This window comes from Nicotiana tabacum, chromosome 9 (genome assembly GCF_000715075.1).
Source record: "Nicotiana tabacum cultivar K326 chromosome 9, ASM71507v2, whole genome shotgun sequence".
In the NCBI taxonomy this organism is placed as follows: domain Eukaryota; kingdom Viridiplantae; phylum Streptophyta; class Magnoliopsida; order Solanales; family Solanaceae; genus Nicotiana; species Nicotiana tabacum.
Genome location: NC_134088.1, coordinates 86,099,430 through 86,120,148, shown reverse-complemented (window position 1 = coordinate 86,120,148; position 20,719 = coordinate 86,099,430). Strand labels below are relative to the sequence as shown.

Genomic DNA, 20,719 nt, shown 5'->3' with positions numbered 1-20,719 from the left:
GCCAGTCCATGCACCTTTCTATGTCCGTTCGAGGATGAATATTTATTTTAGAGGTGGAGAATGTGATGACCCGATAGTTATTTTTGAGTTCTAGCCCTTATTTTAGTGTTCTGAGACCTCGATTATCTCCGTTTAGTATTTCTCGATTTACGTGCATAGTTTGCGTATTTTTCCGGAAAGCTTTTATGTGAAAAATTGAAGAAAACATGAATTTTAGCTTTTAAAATGAATTGAGTTGACTACGGTTAACATTTTGTGTAAATGACCCCGGATCGGTATCTTAATGATCTTTATGGGTATGTATCGTGATTTTAGACTTGAGCGTTTGCCGGTATTGAATTCGGAAGTCCATAATTTGATTTCACATGATTTATTAAAAACTAGTAATTTCAAGGTTTAAAGATTTCTGAAATTTGACCATATGTTGACTTTATTGCTACCGGATTCGTATTTCGGTTCCGAAACTTGGTATAGGTCCATTTTACTATTTAAAACTTATCTGCAAAATTTGGTGCAAAACATAGTTGATTTGATAGGATTCGGACGATGTTGTGAATTTGGAAGTTCTTGAGTTTCTTTGAAAGTTTCATGCGTTTTGATGTCTGGTTCGCAGTTCTAGGTGTTATTTCGGTGTTTTGATTGTGCAAACGAGTTCGTTTGATGTTATTACACTTATGTGCATGTTAGGTTTGTATCCCGATGGGCTCCGGTGAGTTTCGGATAGGCTACAAACCACTTTGAACTTAGAAAGTTGTTGGGGTGGATTTCTTCATCGCGAAGGGGAACTTGGGGCAAAGGGTGAATTTATTCATCGCGAACGCGAGGGCATGGTCGTGAACATGAAGCATTGGATGGCTTACCCTTAGCGAATGCGGCCGTACTCCCGCAAATACGAAGTTTTATGGGATTTTGGGATGAGGCACTCTTGTACTTTACGCGAGCCCTGGCCCCCGAACGCGAAGGCCAGGGGGTGAAGCCTTCGCGAGCGCGTTTAGTACATTGCGAACGTGCAGGCCATTCGGGCCGTTGTGCATCGCGAACGCGTCAGGTGCTTCGCGAACGCGAAGAGGACCCGACGCCCAGTGATTTAAGCATCCCAAAGTCGGGAATTAAGTCATTTTCACCATTTTCAAGTTTGAACTCGGCCTAGTGGCGATTTTGAAGAGGTTTTTCATCCCAACTTCATAGGTTAGTAGATTTTAATTTGTTTTCTCACATTTCCATAAATACCCATTGATCTTAACCTTTAATCTATGCTTTTTCATGGTAGAAATTAGAGATTTGGGTAGAAATTGGGAATTTTGAGAAGTTGAGATTTAGACCTCAAATTGAGGTTGGATTTCGAAACTAATCACATAACCGGGCTCGGAGGTGAATGGGTAATTGGGTTTTGGTCCGAATCTCGAGTTTTGACCAAGCGGGCCCGGGGTTGACTTTGTCTAAAACATTAAATATTGAATCTTTTTCACTCATGGGTAGTTTTTAAAGCTTATTTTGAATTATTTGAACTATATTTGGTTATATTTGATTGGTTTGGAGGCTAATTCTAGAGGAAAATCCATGGTTGAGCATTGATTTGGTTGCGAAGTGAGGTAAGTGTCGTGGTTAACCTTGACTTGAGGGATTATGACTTGTTGGTCTATTTGCTACGTGTTTTATGTATGGGGACAACGTATATGTGAGGTGACGAGTACCTATGCGTTGTCATTGGGTTATAGCATGCGGGTGAAAAATATTTTTTTGTATTATATTGTTTCGTTAATTATGTTATCCATGCTTAGGTTACATTATTACTTCTTTAATTATTCATTTCGTATTTATTACTTATTTTAAAGATGTTGAATATTTTGGAAGTTGAAGTTTGATATCATGGCACCATATTTGAAGTTAAATTATTCCCCGCATTGTTTATTATTCAGATTCATATTATTACATGGTGAGGATGAGAGTAAAAGCACGAAGGGTGATGTCGTGCCATTTTATTCATACTATTACATGGTGAGGACGAGAGTAAAAGCATAAAGGGCGATGTCGTGCCATTATATTCATATTATTGCATGTTGAGGACGAGAGTAAAAGCACGAAGGGTGATGCCGTGCCATTATATTCATGATATTGCATGGTGAGGAGTAGAGTAAAAGCACGAAAGGTGATGCAGTGCCATTTTTATATCATTGATTTAATTGATTTCCGGCTTTGGTGATTTACTTGGTTATATTGTTATTTAATTCGGAAGATGTTATTTTGTGATTTCATACCTGCCGTATTTATTATATCTTCTCCTTTTTGCATGTCCCCTCCCAGTTAGTATTTTATCATTCTTCTTGTTATTTTGCTGATTTATATACACTTGTACAGGTTATTTACATAGGTGTCTTGTTATAGCCTCGTCACTACCTCATCGAGATTAGGCTCTACATTTACTGTAACGACCCAACTGGTCATTTTGAGCTCTAGCGCATCGTTCGATGGTTTAAAGCCTTGAGTAGCTTCACTTCAGGTATTATGACTTGTACGTGTGGTCGGAATTGAATTTCGGGAAGTTCGGAGTTGATTTGAAAAGAAAATTCTAATTTCGGAAGCTTTAAGTTGGAAGAATTGGCTAAGGTTTGACTTCTGAGTAAATGACTTCGGAATCGGGACTTGAAGGTTCCAATAAGTTCGTATGATAATTTTGGACTTAAGCATATGTTCGGGTTGAATATCGGGTAGTCGGAAGCATTTCGGCGCTTATTGTAGAAAGTTGGCATTTTTGGAAGTTTTAGAATTTCATAAGTTTGGTTTGAAGTAGATTTTGGTGTTATCAATGTCCGTTTGGGATTCTGGGCCTTGGAATAGGTTCATATTGTGATTTATAACTTGTGCGCAAAGTTTGGCATTATTCCGGAAAGTTTTAAGTGTGATTCGGACGCGTTCGTTGAAGTTTAAAAGTTTGAAAGTTTAAAGGAAGGTTTCGATCGTCGATTCGCAATTTTGATGTTGTTTGGTGTGATTTTAGACCCCGAGTAGGTTCGTGTTATGTTTTGGGACTGGTTGGTGCATTTAGTTGGGGCCCCGGGGGGCCTCGGGTTTGAAACAGATTTAAAACGGATTGAACTTAGAATTTGAGAACCTGCTAAAGTTGCTGAAATCTGTTGACATCGCACCTGCGGAGGGAGTGGCCGCAGGTGCGGTCACACAGGTGCGATTATCGTGGAGGAAGTCTGGGAGCACAGGTGCGAGGAAATGTCTGCACATGCGAAGTCGCAGATGCGGAGAAGAAGCGCAGAAGCGGAGGTTGGCCAAGAAGGCCTGGGCCATAGAAGCGGACAAGGACGCGCAGGTGCGCGAGCGCAGAAGCGCTTGAGGCCCGTAGAAGTGAAAGCGTATATGCGCTACTTGGGGCGCAGAAGCAAGGACTGTTGGTTTGAGTTGGAGTCGTACCTGCGATGGATGTTCCGCAGGTTCGGAGATGGAGAAGTGGCTAATAGACCGCAAGTGCGAAGGTCGTTGGGAAGTGAGGTGTTTAATCCGAGACTTAGCCCATTTCTCTCACATTTTCATTTGATTGGGCTATTTTTGAAGCTCTTAGAGGGCGGATTTTCATCATCTATGTCTAGGTAAGTGATTCCCACATATTGTGAGTTAATTACATGGATTTTATAAGGATTTAGACATGAAAACTAGTAGAAATTGTGGGGTTTTGGTAGAAACCTAGAAATTGATATTTCTGGATTTTGACCATGAAACTGGACATAGAATTTGGAATAAATTATATATTTGAGTTCGTGGCATTGTGGGTAAAGTTTATCTTCGAAAGTTTTCGGAATCCGGCACGCGGGCCCGAGGGTTAACTTAATTGACTTTTAGAGCGAAGTTGGGGATTGTTATGAATTGATTAATTATGGGTAATAGAGTATATATTTATGGATTTGCACATTTGTTTGACTAGTTTTGGAGAGACGGGCATCGGTTTGAGGTGGTTGAGAGGTGTTGGAGCCGGTTATGGAACTTCAGAGCGAGGTAAGTCTCCTGTCTAACTCTGTGAGGGGAAAACTACCCCTAGGTGATGTATTTGATATGTGCTACTTATTGCAAGGGCTACGTACGCACGAGGTTACGGGAGTCCGTATGTAGCTAAATTCATGTTATTGTCCGGGTAGACTTAGGTTCACACCATGCTATAACTTCACTATTTGAGTTGTCCATTGACTATTAAATTCCTTTATTTTACATTACTACTTGAGACTAGACTGGTGTAGAATGTTAGACTTGCTATTGTTAAGATTTGACGGGCTTCATGATTAGCCATGGAATAATTGTACTCCTCTTACGAATTTCTCCCGCGCTATGCATTTTCATCGAAACATTTTCCTTAAAGTTCATAACTCGCACGTTTATTCGTGAATGGGATCAAGGACCCGTGAAATCTTCTTATTCTAATGGGATCAGTCTGTTTGCCTTGGTAGTATAATAGATACATTTATGGTTTGTGTCATTCGACCCTTGGCAGTGCGCACATTATGATGGGATCAGGCTGTTCGCCTCGACAGGATTTTTGTATCACACTCTTATGGGAGTGGGTCGTTCGTCTTGGCAATTTAATAGATGTATCTATGGTTCGTGTCATTCGACCCTCGGTAGTGCACATATTATGATGGGATCGGGTCGTACGCCTCAGCATTTTTATAAAATACTCTTATGAAATCGTGCGTAATATTTGACAAGAAGCCAGTGTATCTATGAGTTTTCTTGATTTGAATTGTGAAGACCTATCTGGTGAGGTCCATTGTATATATACTCCGACTGAGGAGGTAGCTGCTTAGTGAGAGCTTGAGTTTACCCTTTAGAGGAGGATTTTACCTCGTATTTATATTTGTTCATACCGATTATTTGCTTTACCCCATATTTGTTTACTTCTTACTGTACTTGTCTTATTTGACCACTAGTAAGTGTCGATTTCGACCCCTCGTCACTACTTCTCTGGGACTAGGCTAGATACTTACTAGGTACGCATTGATTTACGTAGTCATGTTACACTTGCTACACTTATTGTACAGGTACATATATATTTCTGGTGGTCATCTGGGCACAGAGGTGCGGCATTTGCGGGGGACTTTACGGTGAGCTGCATTCCATGTTACGATCCACAGCATACAGAGTCTCCAACAGAGTTATTTATATTCTCCTGTCTAACTTGTATTCCAGACAGATGTTGTATTTTATTATATTTTCTAGTTAATGCTTATGTACTTGTGACACCGGATTTTGGGGTTCCTACTGGTTGTTCGTTATTGTAGTTCACGTAGTTATTATAATTTTACCCTATAAATTCTATTTTATAGTATTTAATTAATGGAGATTTTAGTTTGAAATTAATAAAATGAGTAATTAAGTTAATCAATCACTGTTGGCTTATCTGACAGCGGTGTTAGGAGCCATCACGACCTTTAGAGGATTTTGGGTCGTAACAGCTTGGTATCAGAGAGTTAGGTTCGCTTGGGTCTCACGAGTCATGAGCAAGTCTAGTAGAGTCTTGTGGATCGGTATGGAGACGTCTGTACTTATCTTCGAGAGGCTGCATGGCTGTTAGGAGCACTTCCCTTCTTGATTCTTCATCGTGCGATTTGATTTCCATTTAAGCTTATGCCTTTGTTCCCTTCCTAATCATTCTTATACGAGGTTGAGCGCTCGTATCAATTGGGCATCGAGGAGTTGCAGTGGTACTATAGATATGGAGCAAGATGTTTCTCCCTACATATTCGAGCAGGTTATTATCATCTTCTTGTGGAAGGGTGTTCTGTCTTCTTATCCTATGGTTTTGAGGTTGTGCACTGATTGTTATGATGTTCGTGCGTTGTTATCATGCAGTGTTGATGTAAGTGGTAGGGTGCTTATTTATGGATCGCGACAGTGAATGACTCGAAAGGAGGATTCCTTAGTTCATGGTTTAGAGGTTCTGCATCTAATTCCAGCGGAGAAAGGGCAATCGGACTATGGATGTTCAGGTTTTGGTTGATGGAGTAACGAGATATGATTTTTTCGAGCGTGGTGGAATTTTCATTTGTGATGTGGTGTCGTCGTCCTTGTTGAATGCATTAAGGTTCGACGGTGTTATGGTCTTCTTCAATTTGCATTCGGGGCAGGGTGTGGTAAATAGTGTCTAAGAAATGATTGTCATAGATGGCGGTGTGTAGCGGTTTCAGAATTGAATCAGTGTTTCTAATGCTGATGGCTCGAAAAGGATGATCTTCGAGGAGGCTTAGAGTTGATAGAATATTTATTGGTTCAGGTGCTACAGGTATATATTCTGATTTGAGGCAACAATTGGGCAGCGAAGAATGAGGAAGGACATGTGGGAGGTGTCTTGCGGTGGTTGAAATACTAGTAGGTCAAAGTATGAAGCAGAAGTCGAGGAGTTGCTTAAAGGAGGTGGTTTAACCGAAGTGGGAGTGGCAGAGTAGCATAAGGATTCTGTGGCATGAAAGCCACTTGCCCTGAGAAAGTTTAGGGTGATTTGGGGAATTGTGATGGAAGGTGATTTGGTCCACGGATTATATTTGGAATGGTGGTTACTGTACAGAGAAAGATTTAACATGGCAGAAAGGAGTTTGCTTGAAATGAAGAGGGGTGTGAAGATTTGATTATCATTTCGGATGCAACATGACTTTGAGTTTGGAAGGTATTGTTGAACTTTCAGTTGATGTCAATGGGGAAGGAACAGACTTGTACAACTGGTAGACGAGCATGGGCTCAGGAGGGTTTACTGAACTCGTGGTAGTTATACTCGGTGCAGCGTCGTTAGAAGATGTGGGCATGGAATACCACAGGTGGGTTATCTCCTGTGAACAGGTTAGCGGTTGCGTGGTTTTGATGAGGTTTCTACGAAGAGTTCTACTTACTACCCAACAGAAGGTCGAGTATGCGATCATGATCGATAATTCGGAATGTTTCATGAAAATCTTAACAAAAGACTTCGAGAAATTTGGCGGGTTAACGATGCGAGATCATGGTAATTAAGAAGGAGGAATCATTGTGGGCTCTACATTATGTGATGGTAGCTTAAAGTTAAGTGGGGGAGCCCACCGTCTATGATTGGATCGCGTGGTTGTCTGCTTGTGCGGTTTTCTGGTTATCGATGAGTTGGTGGATTATTTATGACTAAGAAAAGAAAACATTAGGGGTAATTCGAGCAAGGAACTTGATGAATGTGTGATATACTTCGCCTTATCAATTCAGGCGCAGGTTTTGGGAAGACTCAGAGTTTATGCTTCTTGTGGATGTAATGTACAAGGAAAAGAATTCAGACGGTTGCTTCTTTGATAGGGTGTTCATGTGCTAGCAGAGCGTTGGAGTTTGGTTATATTCGGGACCCGGTCAGAATGGGTGACTCTCAACAACGGTCCTAGTGGGTTCAAGAATTAAAGTACAGTGTCTAAGGATTTTGGGTTCGTTGTATGGTTAAAGATCGAGTTTTTGCAGTGGGTATTGAGACAATGTAATCTCATGATTTGGGTCACTCGGGATGAGTGTCGATTGAGTTTCGTTATGTGTTTGAATGGAACTATTATTATTTCTAAGGCAGGTCAAGAGTAAATCGAAGGAAGTTGGGTCAGTTGGTAATGGTTGGAATCAACGTGAATGAGGCAATGATCGGTTCCTTCGGCGTGTTAGTATTATACAAGTGATTTGTGGTGGTACATGTGGGATTGACAGCCGTCGTAATTTGATTGATTTGGGGAGGTATTTGATTCTAATGGCCTTGTTATGTGTAAATGGATCCCGGAAGAGTTATGACGGTTTAGATCACGACTTAAGGTTGTATTTTATGCGATTTGGGAATTCAGTTGCGTGTTGCATGGGTTCTTCTGAAATGACCTAAGTGAAAGGTTTCTAGCCAATGAAGTGTTTATTCTACTAGTAGTTCAGGGGTTATGATGAATTTGTGTATTCTCGCATAGTGGCATGACAGGTGCAGTGAGCGGCATAGGAATTTGAAGTTGAGGATCAAGGTTGCGGTTCAGTGTTGACAAGAATGTTGCGATCTCGGATGAGCAGGAAGGAGTTCATATGTTCAGAGTAAGCTGGTATTTTCTTTAGTGTCACCTAAGAACGGTGTCCTGTGTAAGAGGCTTTGTGTATTGAATTGCAGACTCTTGGTTGGCTTTGCAGAATTAGTGTGGTTGGTGGTGTGGAGGTACAGACTTTGCTACCTGGTGTGAAAGGTCGTGGGAGAGTATCCCACGGGGAAATCTGTATAAATGTGACATGTTAGTCACTTGATTGTCAAAGATTGAAACCAAGCATGGAGATTATGGTACTATCATTAATGTGAGAGTTTATGCCTGGAAGGCACTCTATTCCTTTGGTTGTGAACTGTGGGAGTTGTTCCGGATTGAGACAACTTGATTATTCGCACATGTGTTGAGGTCCCGTGTAGCTTGTGGTGTTATATGAGCAGGATGACTCTCGATATGTAGGTCATTTATCGCACCTTAGTTGTGCTTGGGTTTTGTGGCGTATTGCGCTATCCGTCTCCCCAGATTTGTATTTTTGCACTTGGCGTGCTTGTGGAAGACATTCGGTATTCCAAAGGTATAAGCATTATGGCTTGATGGGTATGTCCTTATTTATTGTTATGTGTGGATCGGGTGGCACGCCGCCACAGGCACTTTGTTTGGATAGGGTGGCACACCGCAAAGGTATCATGTGTGGATCGGGTTGCACGCCGCAACAGTGGGATATTGAGTACGGTCCCCTATACTTATTTTTGTGTATCTTTTTCTCATTCTCGGTATTCCGTAGGTATCAGTTTTATATGAGGTATATTAAAGGGCAAATATCATTATTCAGTTCAGAGTAAGGTAATGGTTCCTGTCAGGAGGAGAGACTCCATGTTTTGTTGATTCGGTAGGTAGTTATGAGTTTCAACACATCTCTTCTATCGTGGAAGTATTGTGAGGATTGAAATCGGGCTTATATGTGTTATGAGGGGCATTGCGGGCACCTGATTCATGAAATGGCATCTATTATGGTCGGAGGATGTTATTATGGTCAGGTGAATTATATGGTACATGGTGTGATTTTAGCAGAGAAGCATGGTCATGATGGGTACAGTGTCTGGTGATTGATGTGGTGTTCATATGTTAGGATCGGGACTCGTGAAAAATTTTGGATATTGGAATTTGGTTCTGAAGCTTGTTAGCTAAGGTTATAGGAAGGATCTTCGGTCTGGCTCGAGCTAACGTGCTCGCATGGGTTGTGGTAGCACGGGTAGGTGCGCGAGGTGTTAAACAGTGATTTTGGACAACTCCAGAGCTGTTCTTAGCACGTTCGAGGATGAACGTATATTTAAGTGGGGGAGAATGTAACGACTCGACTGGTCGTTTTGAGCTCTAGCACGTCGTTCGGCGGTTTGAGGCCTTAAATAGCTTCACTTCAGGTATTATGACTTGTACGTGTGGTCGGAATTGAATTTCGGGAAGTTCGGAGTTGATTTGGAAAGAAAATTCTAATTTCGGAAGCTTTAAGTTGGAAGAATTGGCTAAGAATTGACTTTTGAGTAAACGACCTCGAAATCAGGATTTGAAGGTTCTAATAGGTTTGTATGATAATTTCGGACTTGGGCGTATGTTCGGGTTGAGTATCGGGTGGTCCGGAAGCATTTCGGCGCTTATTATAGAAAGTTGGCATTTTTAGAAGTTTTAAAATTTCATAAGTTTGGTTTGAAGTGGATTTTGATGTTATCGATGTCCGTTTGGGATTCAGAGCCTTGGAATATGTTCTTATTGTGATTTATAACTTGTGTGCAAAGTTTGGCATTATTCCAGAAAGTTTAAGTGTGATTCGGACGCGTTCGTCGAAGTTTAAAAGTTTGAAAGTTTAAAGGAAGGTTTCGATCGTCGATTCGCAATTTTGATGTTGTTTGGTGTGATTTGAGACCCCGAGTAGGTTCGTATTATGTTTTGGGACTGGTTGGTGCGCTTGGTTGGGGCCCCGGGAGGCCTCGGGTTTGAAACAGATTTAAAACGGATTGAACTTGGAATTTGAGGACATGCTGATGCTGCTGAAATCTGGTGACATCGCACATGCGGAGGGAGTGGCCGAAGGTGCGGTCACGCAGGTGCGAAGATTCAATCGCAAGTGCGATTATCGTGGAGGAAGTATGGGAGCGTAGGTACGAGAAAATGTCCGCACCTGCGAAGCCGCAAATACGGAGAAGAAGCGAAGAAGCGGAGGTTGGCCAAGAAGGCCTGGGCCGCAGAAGCAGACAAGGACGCGCATGTGAGTGAGCGCAGAAGCGCTTGAGGTATGCAGAAGCGGAAGCGCAGATGTGCTACTTAGGGCGCAGAAGTGAGGACTGTTGGTTTGAGTTGGAGTCGCACCTGCGATGGATTTTCCGCAGGTGCGGAGCCGCAGAAGCAACTAATGGACCGCAGGTGCGAAGGTCGCTGGGCGGTGAGGTGTTTTTAATTTGAGACTTAACCCATTTCTCTCACACTTTCATTTGGTTGGGCGATTTTTGGAGCTCTTGGAGGGAAGATATTCATCATCTATGTCAAGGTAAGTGATTCTCACATATTGTGAGTTAATTACATGGATTCTATAAGTATTTAAACATGAAAACTAATAGAAATTATGGGGTTTTGGTAGAAAACCTAGAATTTTGTATTTTTGGATTTTGACCACTAAATTGGACAAGGAATTTGGAATAAGTTATATATTTTAGTTCATGGTGTTATGGGTAAAGTTTATCTTCAAAAATATTCAGAATCCGGGCACGTGGGCCCAGGGGTTGATTTTTATTGACATTTTGAGCAGAGTTGGGGATTGTTATTAATTGATTAACTATGGGTAATAGAGTATATATTTATGGATTTGCACATTTGTTTGACTAGTTTTAGAGAGACGAGCATCGGTTTGAGGTGGTTGAGAGGTGTTGGAGCCGGTTATGAAACTTCGGAGCGAGGTAAGTCTCTTGTCTAACTATGTGAGGGGGAAACTACCCCTAGGTGATATATTTGATATGTGCTACTTGTTGCGGGGCTACGTACGCACGAGGTGATGGGAGTCCGTACGTAGCTAAATTCATGTTATTATCCAGGTAGACTTAGGTTCACAGCATGCTATAACTGTACTATTTGAGTTGTCCATTGACTATTAAATTTCTCCCGCGCTATACTTTTTCCTCGAAAAGTTTTCCTTAAAATTCATAACTCGGGCGTTTATTCGTGAATGGGGTCAAGGACCCGTGAAAGCTTCTTATTCTAATGGGATCGGGCCGTTCGCATCGGCAGTATAATAGATACATTTATGGTTTGTGTTGTTCGACCCTCGACAGTGCGCACATTATGATGGGATCGGTCCATTCACCTCCGCAGGATTTTTGTATCACACTCTTATGGGAGCGGGTCGTTCGCTTCGACAATTTAATAGATGTATCTATTATTCGTGTTGTTCGACCCTCGGCAGTGTACATATTATGATGGGATCGGGTCGTACGCCTCGGCATTTCTATAAAATACTCTTATAAAATCGTGCGTAATATTTGACAAGAAGCCAGTGTATCTGTGAGTTTTTCTAATTTGAATTATGACGACCTATCTGGTGAGATCCATTGTATATATACTCCGACTGAGGAGGTAGCTGCTTAGTGAGAGCTTGAGTTTATCGGTCAGAGGAGGATTTTACCTCGTATTTATATTTGCTCATACCGATTATCTGCTCTGCCGCATATTTATTTAGTTCTTACTGTACCTGTCTTATTTGACCACTAGTAAGTGTCGATGTCGACCCCTCGTCACTACTTCTCTGGGGTTAGATTAGATACTTACTGGGTATGTGTTGATTTACGTACTCATGCTACACTTGCTGCACTTATTGTGCAGGTATATATATGTTTCTGGTGGTTATCTGGGCGCAGAGGCGCGGCATTTGCGGGGGACTTTACGATGAGCTGCATTCTATGTTACGATCCGCAATATACAGAGTCTCCATCAGAGTTATTTATATTCTCCTGTCTAACTTGTATTCCAGACAGATGCTGTATTTTATTATATTTCCTAGTTAATGCTCATCACTTATGACACCGGGTTTTGGGGTTCCTACTGGTTGTTCGTTATTGTAGTTCACGTAGTTATTATAATTTTACCCTGTAAATTCTATTTTATACTATTTAATTAATGAAGATTTTGATTTCGAAAGTAATAAAATGAGTAATTAAGTTGATCAATCATTGTTGGCTTGCCTGATGGCGGCGTTAGGCGCCATCACGACCTTTAGAGGATTTTGGGTCGTGACACTTACGGAGTACATTGGGTCGGTTGTACTCATACTACACTTCTGTACTTCTTGTGCAGATATTGGTATTGGTCCCAGTGGTGTTTGAGATACGTCGGCTCAGATCATTTTCATACGGAGACTCGAGGTAAAAATGCTAGTGTTCGCAGACCTTGAAGTCCCCTTCCATTTCCCACTTTTATTGTTTATCTCTTTCGAACAGTTGTATTTATTTCAGACTATGTTTGTAGACTTCTAGCTGCTCGTATAATCGTGACTCCGAATTTCTGGGAGTAGTTTTATCACGTGGTTTATATTAGCACTGTGTTAGATTTGGCATTTATTTCTCGTTGAATATCATTATTTTATTTTTAACTATTAAAATAGGTTAATTACTTATTTCATGTCGGCTTGCCTAGCAAGTGGATGTTAGGTGTCATCACGACCCCGGGTTGGAATTCCGGGCCGTGACAAAATTGTAGGAAAAATATCTGATAATATTGACCAAGAACAAGAAGGAAATAAAAATAACTTATCGAACAAATAATGTGTCGTGGCAAGCCACTACCTTGAAAGTGATTTCGGCCTGACAAGGTGCAAATCGTTAAGACCGGTCGCTCCCCAAGGTTCCACAACAGTTCCAAATACGCACACTCGTGATTGAAAGTTTGAAGTTTGCACAAAGCCGAGAAAGTGACTGAAGAAGAAGAGAAGGCGATGGTGTCTTTCTGTGTTTGAAAACTTCACAAACAGCTTCTTATATAGGTAAGATGCTAGAGCTGTTACAAGAAGGAGAATTAAGTTGAGGGTTATAAAAATAAAAGAGTTGTTATAGAATTCAAGTAGGAGTTACAAGAATTTAAGTAGCAGCTACAATAATTTAAAGCATAGATGTTATAAAGCAATAAATTAGACGTTACATAATTGAATTCAAAGAGAATGAATTTGGACACTTTTCTGGTAAGTTTAAAAAATGAAGAAATATTTTTTTAGCAAAATCAGATTTGGATTAGGTCTCACATATATCTCGCACACATGGGGGTGCAAATCGACCCGTTTTACCTTCAGGACTAATTTCTCATGTGCGCAAGGCCACTTCCTTTTACTAGCTCTTCACAAGCCCAACAAGAGTAATTCAATATAAAGAGAAGAAAGAAACTTTCCACAACCGATTAGGACACTTTGTCTTTCACAAAAGACAAAGAAATAGAGAAAAAAAGGGACCATAAAGAAATTTTTGACTTTGCATTGTCAAGTATAAATAATACCAACATGCTTCTCAATAGATAGCAACAATTTAGTAATAAAGAGATCGAAAAAGGACAAGCAAGCCCTATCGATTGCTATGTTAGTTATAATGCACTTTCCCGACTAGATTTTTTAAAATATTTTACTAGGATGACCTAGTCGAGATATTAAATCTTTATTTTTTGTGATATTGGTCAAGAAAAATGAGTTTTATAGTAGCGGCGAGTAAAATGAAAAACGATTTAAGTAAAAATAGAGGTGTGAGAGGGCAATATGAGCATAAGCTACTAGGCGAACTATTATAAATTCTAAACACAGTGAGCAGTTGACAAGTTGAGTCTTTCCTCTCTCTTTTTTCAATTTTTTTTTTTTTTTTTTTTACTATGTCAAAAGAAAAGAAAACCATGATCCGCTATGAATGTTTGCATTTGTTCAGATACGAGGAATATTAAAATATTAGGCGTACTTCAAGCTCCTTGGGCTGCTCGGCCATAATTCATATAAGGATTGTTAAACTAAAGTCGATTGTTAGTTTTGTGTTTATTCTTATAGAATATTATTGCTTGCATTCTAACAAAGTCAAAAGCTTAAAATATTAAATTTAATCGAGCCACAACCTTATTATAGAGTTGTAATTTCGGTTTTTATACTTAGGTTCTCATTCCACCAAAGAAGAAGTTTTTATTCTTAGGTTATCACTCCATTATTGATAATTATTTCCGTCTATTACTTAATATAAATAGTAGCCACATTTTAATCTAGAACAGTTGGTTGGGTATTTTTGATTGAATTTTTCAAAAGAAAATGATGAAACTCTAATTATTTTAGGTTGTCGAATCGTATTGAATCTAGTTAGCATTATAGCCTCATCCTAAAAAATTTACTATCCCAAAACGTAATTATAAGTTGGCAATTGAAAAAACAAGTTGGCATTTGTCTATCAAATTGTTGAAATGCACGAAATTAAAGGTAATTAAGACCTCAACTGCTAGCTTACGACCTAAATGGATTGGAGCTTGATGGTATGAATGGTTATATACATCCCAATTAAGTTAAGAGTTTCTTTTGTGTAGCCATGTTGAAAAACTATTCAGTACTCATTTTTCTGCTTCCCTTTGGTACAAAGAGTTACATGTAGAGTATAAGATAGCAAAATCACAATTTTCTCAATCATGAATATCATAAAAGTAACCATTGTGACATTTGGAATTAGGTAATTTAATTTGTACTCCGAACCACGTCATTTCTTCTTTAACATACGGAACTTGGAACGAAAACTCTTGTATTAAACTTCAAAAAGAAAATAATGATTTAAATTATTTTTTATCCTGAGAGAAGAAGAAAGTGGAAACAACTCATAAATCATAATCTATCTATGTTACTATTAATAAGGCAGAATAGCCTAAATGGCACTTATACTTGTGCCACTTTGTCATGTCGGTCCCCAAACTTAGAAGTTTGCCAATTGAACACTTACACTCATTCAAACCATGAATAATAAACGCTTATCCTACGTGGTTGATCCTATGTGTCATATTTGGCTTTAATGCGTTATTCACACGCCTGTAAGGGGCGTGAAGGCAGTTTAAAAAGTCCTAACGGTAATAATGTGACCTATTTAACAGTCATCTTCTTCTTTCTACCTTATTCTCCATTGTTGAACATTATAGAAGCTGATTTTTATCCAAATCTGATGCCTTCTTCTTTCTTTGTTAGCTTCAACAGTGCAAAATAAAAAAAAATGCTAGGATTCTTCATTGCCCATCAATTTTTGCCATCTCTTTTTCTTTTGAAAGTCAATTTTTTTCTTCTTCTCTAGCAAGAAATAAGCTATTGCCGCATCTTCTCCTTTAGCAATGAAGAAGGAACCTTTGTGTTATTGTGGACTTGCTGCAGATCTTAAAATGTCACGAACACCCACCAATCCTGGAAGAAGATTCCTAGGCTGTCGAAGATATGAGATTGGTGAAGGTTGTAGCTTTTTCCAATGGGTTGATCCTGCGATTGAGGAAGAACACTACAAGATTCTTCTTGAGGGTCTTATTAAGAAGAGTGATCGATGACATTGTCAGAGAAGACAAGGAAGGTCGAAGTTCAGAGTTGCTGCTATTATAATTGCGGTTGTAGTTGTTCTAATGTTAGCTCTTATGTTATATATTTAGGATTGATAGTGTACTTTCTTATTTCCTGGGTTTAGGCTACATATTTTGTGTTGATGTAAAAAAAATTTCATGAAATATATTGACAAAGTTTCCATTACAGCAACAAGTACAGGAACTACTAATATCATGGCATGTTATAGGCAATTAATAAAATATCCAAAATAAGAAAGTTGCTTTACAAAATATTGTCTACGATAGGCAGTCAACAAAAATATCCATGATTAAATCTTCAAAATATCAGTTGAGCACTTCAATTAATGTTTGTTGTGGCTTAGTTTCTTGGTGTGGATTGTGTCATTGGTGTGGCTTGAGTGGTTGTAGCAAAGTTTGCCCTTCTGTAACTCTGTTCTTGCAGCTGCCTTTGTGTAACTGCTGCTCGACCCTTCCACTTTAGCCCAGGGGGTTTGAACCTAAGTTCAATGTTGGTAGGGGCAGAACTTATGAGTGTAGAAGGATTGTGTACTACTCTGTCAGTAGTTCCAGACTGCACAAAGATAAGAGGTTGTAAGTGAGGGATTATCTAGTAAACCATATATGTTGATTATCTAGTAAACCATATATGTTGATTTTAGACTGTCTAATTTCAACTAAGTCATCTTCCAAATCACTACACTATTCAATGTTCTCATCTATCTCAAACAGTGAGTCATACCCTTCAGAATCATCAAAGTCCTCATCAAAATCAGATTCTGATGTTTGAAGGTGATAGGATGAGAAGTTATTACCTTCACCTTCATCTGATTCTTCTATCTCTCCATTTATATCTGCCAATTTACCCTTAGCTTTGTCATTTTCAATCCTATTTATATCATTATTGGGAGGTGACACATCAGCCTAAGCATTTAACCCATTGCCATGCCCATGTGTTTATATAGTGGGGTCTAGTTCAATTATGTCCTCAACAAGAATAGGATCACTAATTTTATGGACAATGCAAACATCAGCAAAGTCACCACCTTTCAATGTATTAAGAAACTTTAACACATCAACATCTGTTTTTTAAAAGTAATAACCACCCATTTTGTTAACTTTGCATCCAAGCAAATCAACTTCTAAAAATCCTAAGTCCCTAGCAAACTTGTGAAACAACATAATATGCAGCTCATCAATATCAACTGTAACTAATTGAGGACAACGTAGTCCATTTGCATACCTTAGGTCAGGGTCCGATACAAAATTATCACTGTAGTGGATTTGTAGGTTAACTAGGCTTGAAGCCATTTTCTTCTCATACCTGCAAAGTAACAAAAAAAAAATAGTGTTATTAATGACTATTTGTTATCAAAAGTTGCACATTTACACAACTCCATAAATAAACCAACAAAAAAGATAATTTTTTTAAGTAAAAAAGCTTCCAAGATTCCTTTTTCGTCCCCACAATACCCTATAATATTCAAAAATACTCTGGTGGACCACTAACAAGAAGGAGACCCAACAAACTTCACAAAAAAAAATGCATAAACCTAAGATGAAATTCTACTTTGACAAAAAAAATCAAAGACTAAACGGAATAACCAAATATGTCATTACATGCATGACACTACATTAAAAAGGGTTTTCACTCCAACATGTAATGAAACACAACAAAAGTCCCATATATTGAGGAAAATTAAACAGCAATTACGACCTAACCCAACCTTCCCCTAAAAATCCTAAACAGAGCAAAAGCCCCATATATTGAGGAAAATGAAGATCAATAAAGATAAATATGAAAAGCAGGTGAAGAAACTTACCCCACAAATTTCGATATCAACTGCGATGATGAAAATCCCGGCAATGATGATGGAGAAGAGGGGAGAGCCTCACTGTTGTTCGATACTTTCTAAGCCCTAACTATGCGGGTAATTGTAAAATGAGGAAAAATTTTGAGTTTGGGGGGGGGGGGGGGTAAATAATCCTTTCCTCTTTTATTTTTCTATGTGGCCATAATAAGTGACTTGGAGCCTACGTGATCTAATTTTATTGACGTGGCGTCCAACGTGTAGGCGTTTGTATTACACGCACTGGCAGCCTCCTGCCATAAGCGTTTATTATTCACGGTTTGAATGAGTGTAAGTGTTCAATTGGCAAACTTCTAAGTTTAGGGACTGGCATGACAAAGTGGCACAAGTACAGGGTGTCATTTAGGTCATTTTGCCGATAATTAATATATATATATATATATTCAAAAATAGTTTTGATGACTTGGGACATTTTTTAGAATTTCCTGTAAAAGCAATAATCATCCTTACTTTACCGCGAAATCTAGCTTTACTAGGTCTCATGAACATAGCCGTTAATTCCTACTGTTCATACCTAAGACAAAATTTCAAACATGTATCATCAATCATCTTAACAAGACATTACTCTATGTTTTCTTCTGACCAAAAGCTAATTTCTCAGTTACAATCATGTAAGCAAATCTCTGAAATCAAACAATTTCATGCCTTAATGGTCAAAACTGGTCAAGATCAAATTCCTTTTTCGCTTAGCAAACTTCTTGCATGTTCAATCCAATACACAGACTATGCATCTTCAATGTTTAAATGCATACAAAGCCCAAATCTTTATATGTATAATACCATGCTTCGTAGTTATTCAATAAGTGATGACCCTCAAAAGGGTCTTTTGTTTTTCAACAACATGAGGGCACAAAGTGTAATTCTTGATCAATTTGCTTTTGTTTCTGGACTTAGATCTTGTACACGTTTATTGGCGAAATGGACTGGTGAAGCTATTCATTCAGTTGTTCTGAGATCTGGCTTTGATTTGCTTCTTGATTTGAGGAACACCCTTTTGAATTTTTATTGTGTCTCTGGGAGAATCCGTTGTGCCCACCAACTGTTTGATGAATTTTCAGATAGAGATTTGGTGAGTTGGAACACTTTGATGGGTGGTTATCTTTGTGTACATAATTATCCTGCTGTTTTGGAATTATTTATAGAATTGCACAGGGATGGTGTTTCCGCTAGTGCCACGACGATGTTGTGTGTTTTGTCTGCGATTGGTGAGTTAAAGATTGCTTTGGTAGGGGAATCCATGCATGGGTTCTGCATAAAGAATGGATTTTGCTATAGTGTGAAGGTGCTAACTGCCTTGATTTCTCTGTATGGGAAGATGGGTTGCATTAGCTCGGGCCGTAGTCTATTTGATGAAGCTTATCCGAAAGATGTTGTCTTGTGGAACTGTTTGATAGATGGATATGCTAAAAATGGCCTGCTAGAAGAGGCATTGTCTCTATTGAGGCAAATGAAGGTTCAAAGATTGAAGCCAAATTCATCAACCTTGGCAGGTTTGCTTTCTGCTAGTGCTTCCTCCGGGGCTTTCAATATGGGTCATTATATTCAGAACTTCACAGAAGATCAGCAATTAGCTATGGATCCAGTTCTTGGGACAGCATTGATAGATATGTATGCTAAAAGTGGCTTGCTTGTTAAGGCAGTTAATGTTTTTGACAATATGGAGACCAAAGATGTAAAGTGTTGGACATCAATGATAATGGGTTACGGGGTACATGGCGAGGCAAAGGATGCTGTTGCACTCTTCCATAGAATGGAGGATGAAGGGTTTAGGCCTAATGAAGTGACTTTCTTGGCCGTATTCAATGCTTGTAGCCATGGAGGACTGGTGGCAGAGGGCATCAGCTGTTTTAGAAAAATGGTGCTGGAATATGGCTTGACTCCTAAAATTGAGCATTATGGATGTTTGATTGATATCTTAGGCCGTGCTGGATTGCTTGAGACAGCACGAGAACTGATAAAAGGTTTACCCATTGAGGGGGATGCTACTGCATGGCGTGCGTTACTAGCAGCATGCAGAGTCCATGCTAGTGTTGAGCTGGGAGAACAAGTGAAGAAAGAACTAGAACAGAGATTCGGCAAACATCCAGCTGATTCACTACTTTTGAGCAGTACTTACGCCATCGCTGGGATAATGCCCGAGCACAGAGATATAACAGAGGTGGAGGAACGTAAATTAGAAAAAGAAGTCGAATGTTCTCTCCCTGGGAAGAAGGAAGCTGGATGTAGTGCAATTGAATTATGTGAAAATGGCCAGGTTTTTCTTAACCAAGCTGAAGTACCGTAGTTCATAAAGGGCCCTGCCTTTGTCTGCCACAACAAAGTTTTGATTTTCAGTTTAAAAGTTGCTTCTCATTCTTTCAGACAGAGGAGTGCTTTGGCAAGTGGGCTATCAATTATTCTTTGTACTAATTTGGAATAACTACGACAGGAAATCCATTCATTCAGCATAAAGATATAAGATGAATCTGCACAAACAGCAGGCACGTCACCAAAAGAAGTCATCTTTTTTTGTTTAAGATGGTGGTTTGCAGACTAACTTAAACGTATTTCAACTAATCCACCAGATATTCTGTTATTGCCTACAATCGACAGTGCAGGGTAGTAACAGCAAGATAGCTGCCTATGAACACAAGTGCGGGGTAATAACAGGCAGAGAGCTCACATACAACTCTCAAATCAATGTCATCAGCGTCAATTTGTGATCCTGGCTATTCACATACAACGCTTATATGTTCATGAAGTAAGAGTAGACTGCTCTAGGTTGACAGGAATGACAACAAGTGGGGGAACCATTCCCTGAATGCCAGTTTGAAAATTTTCACCACCTGCAGCTGCAAGTGGTATCTGGTGTGTCAACAAATCTGTTATGTGTGTCTTTAAACGCTAATGTAAATTAGTAACATGTAGTCATAGACAATTGCGTCGATAACAGGAAAATTATATTAAATTCATAAAAGATAAGTAAAGGTGTAAAAAAAGAACCTTGTTTGAAAATTGGTCTGTGTTAACTACAGTAGTTGCTAGTAATGAGAAAGTGGAAATCATATATCTTTAAATAAAAAAAATAAAAAATAAAAAGAACGTATCTAACTGAAGAAAAAATGCAGATTCATATATCTGGAAATGGAGACAGATCATCTAGCAGGTTGAACCCGTTGCTTTCGACTCAAAACATGTGTACATACTAAAAGATATTTTATATATGTATATGTGTTTGCGCACATTTATATAATAACACAGACACACATAAGATATTCCAAATCTTGAGAT

General features: G+C 39.2%; 1 protein-coding gene across 1 annotated transcript; it reads left to right on the top strand.

Moving 5' to 3' along the window:
* Positions 1–17,855: 17,855 nt before the first annotated feature.
* LOC107780808 (pentatricopeptide repeat-containing protein At1g26900, mitochondrial-like) lies at positions 17,856–20,439 on the top strand. Its single transcript, XM_016601388.2, has one exon. The coding sequence runs from the start codon at positions 17,931–17,933 to the stop codon at positions 19,731–19,733; it is 1,803 nt and encodes a 600-aa protein (XP_016456874.1). The 5' UTR covers positions 17,856–17,930; the 3' UTR covers positions 19,734–20,439.
* Positions 20,440–20,719: the final 280 nt, after the last annotated feature.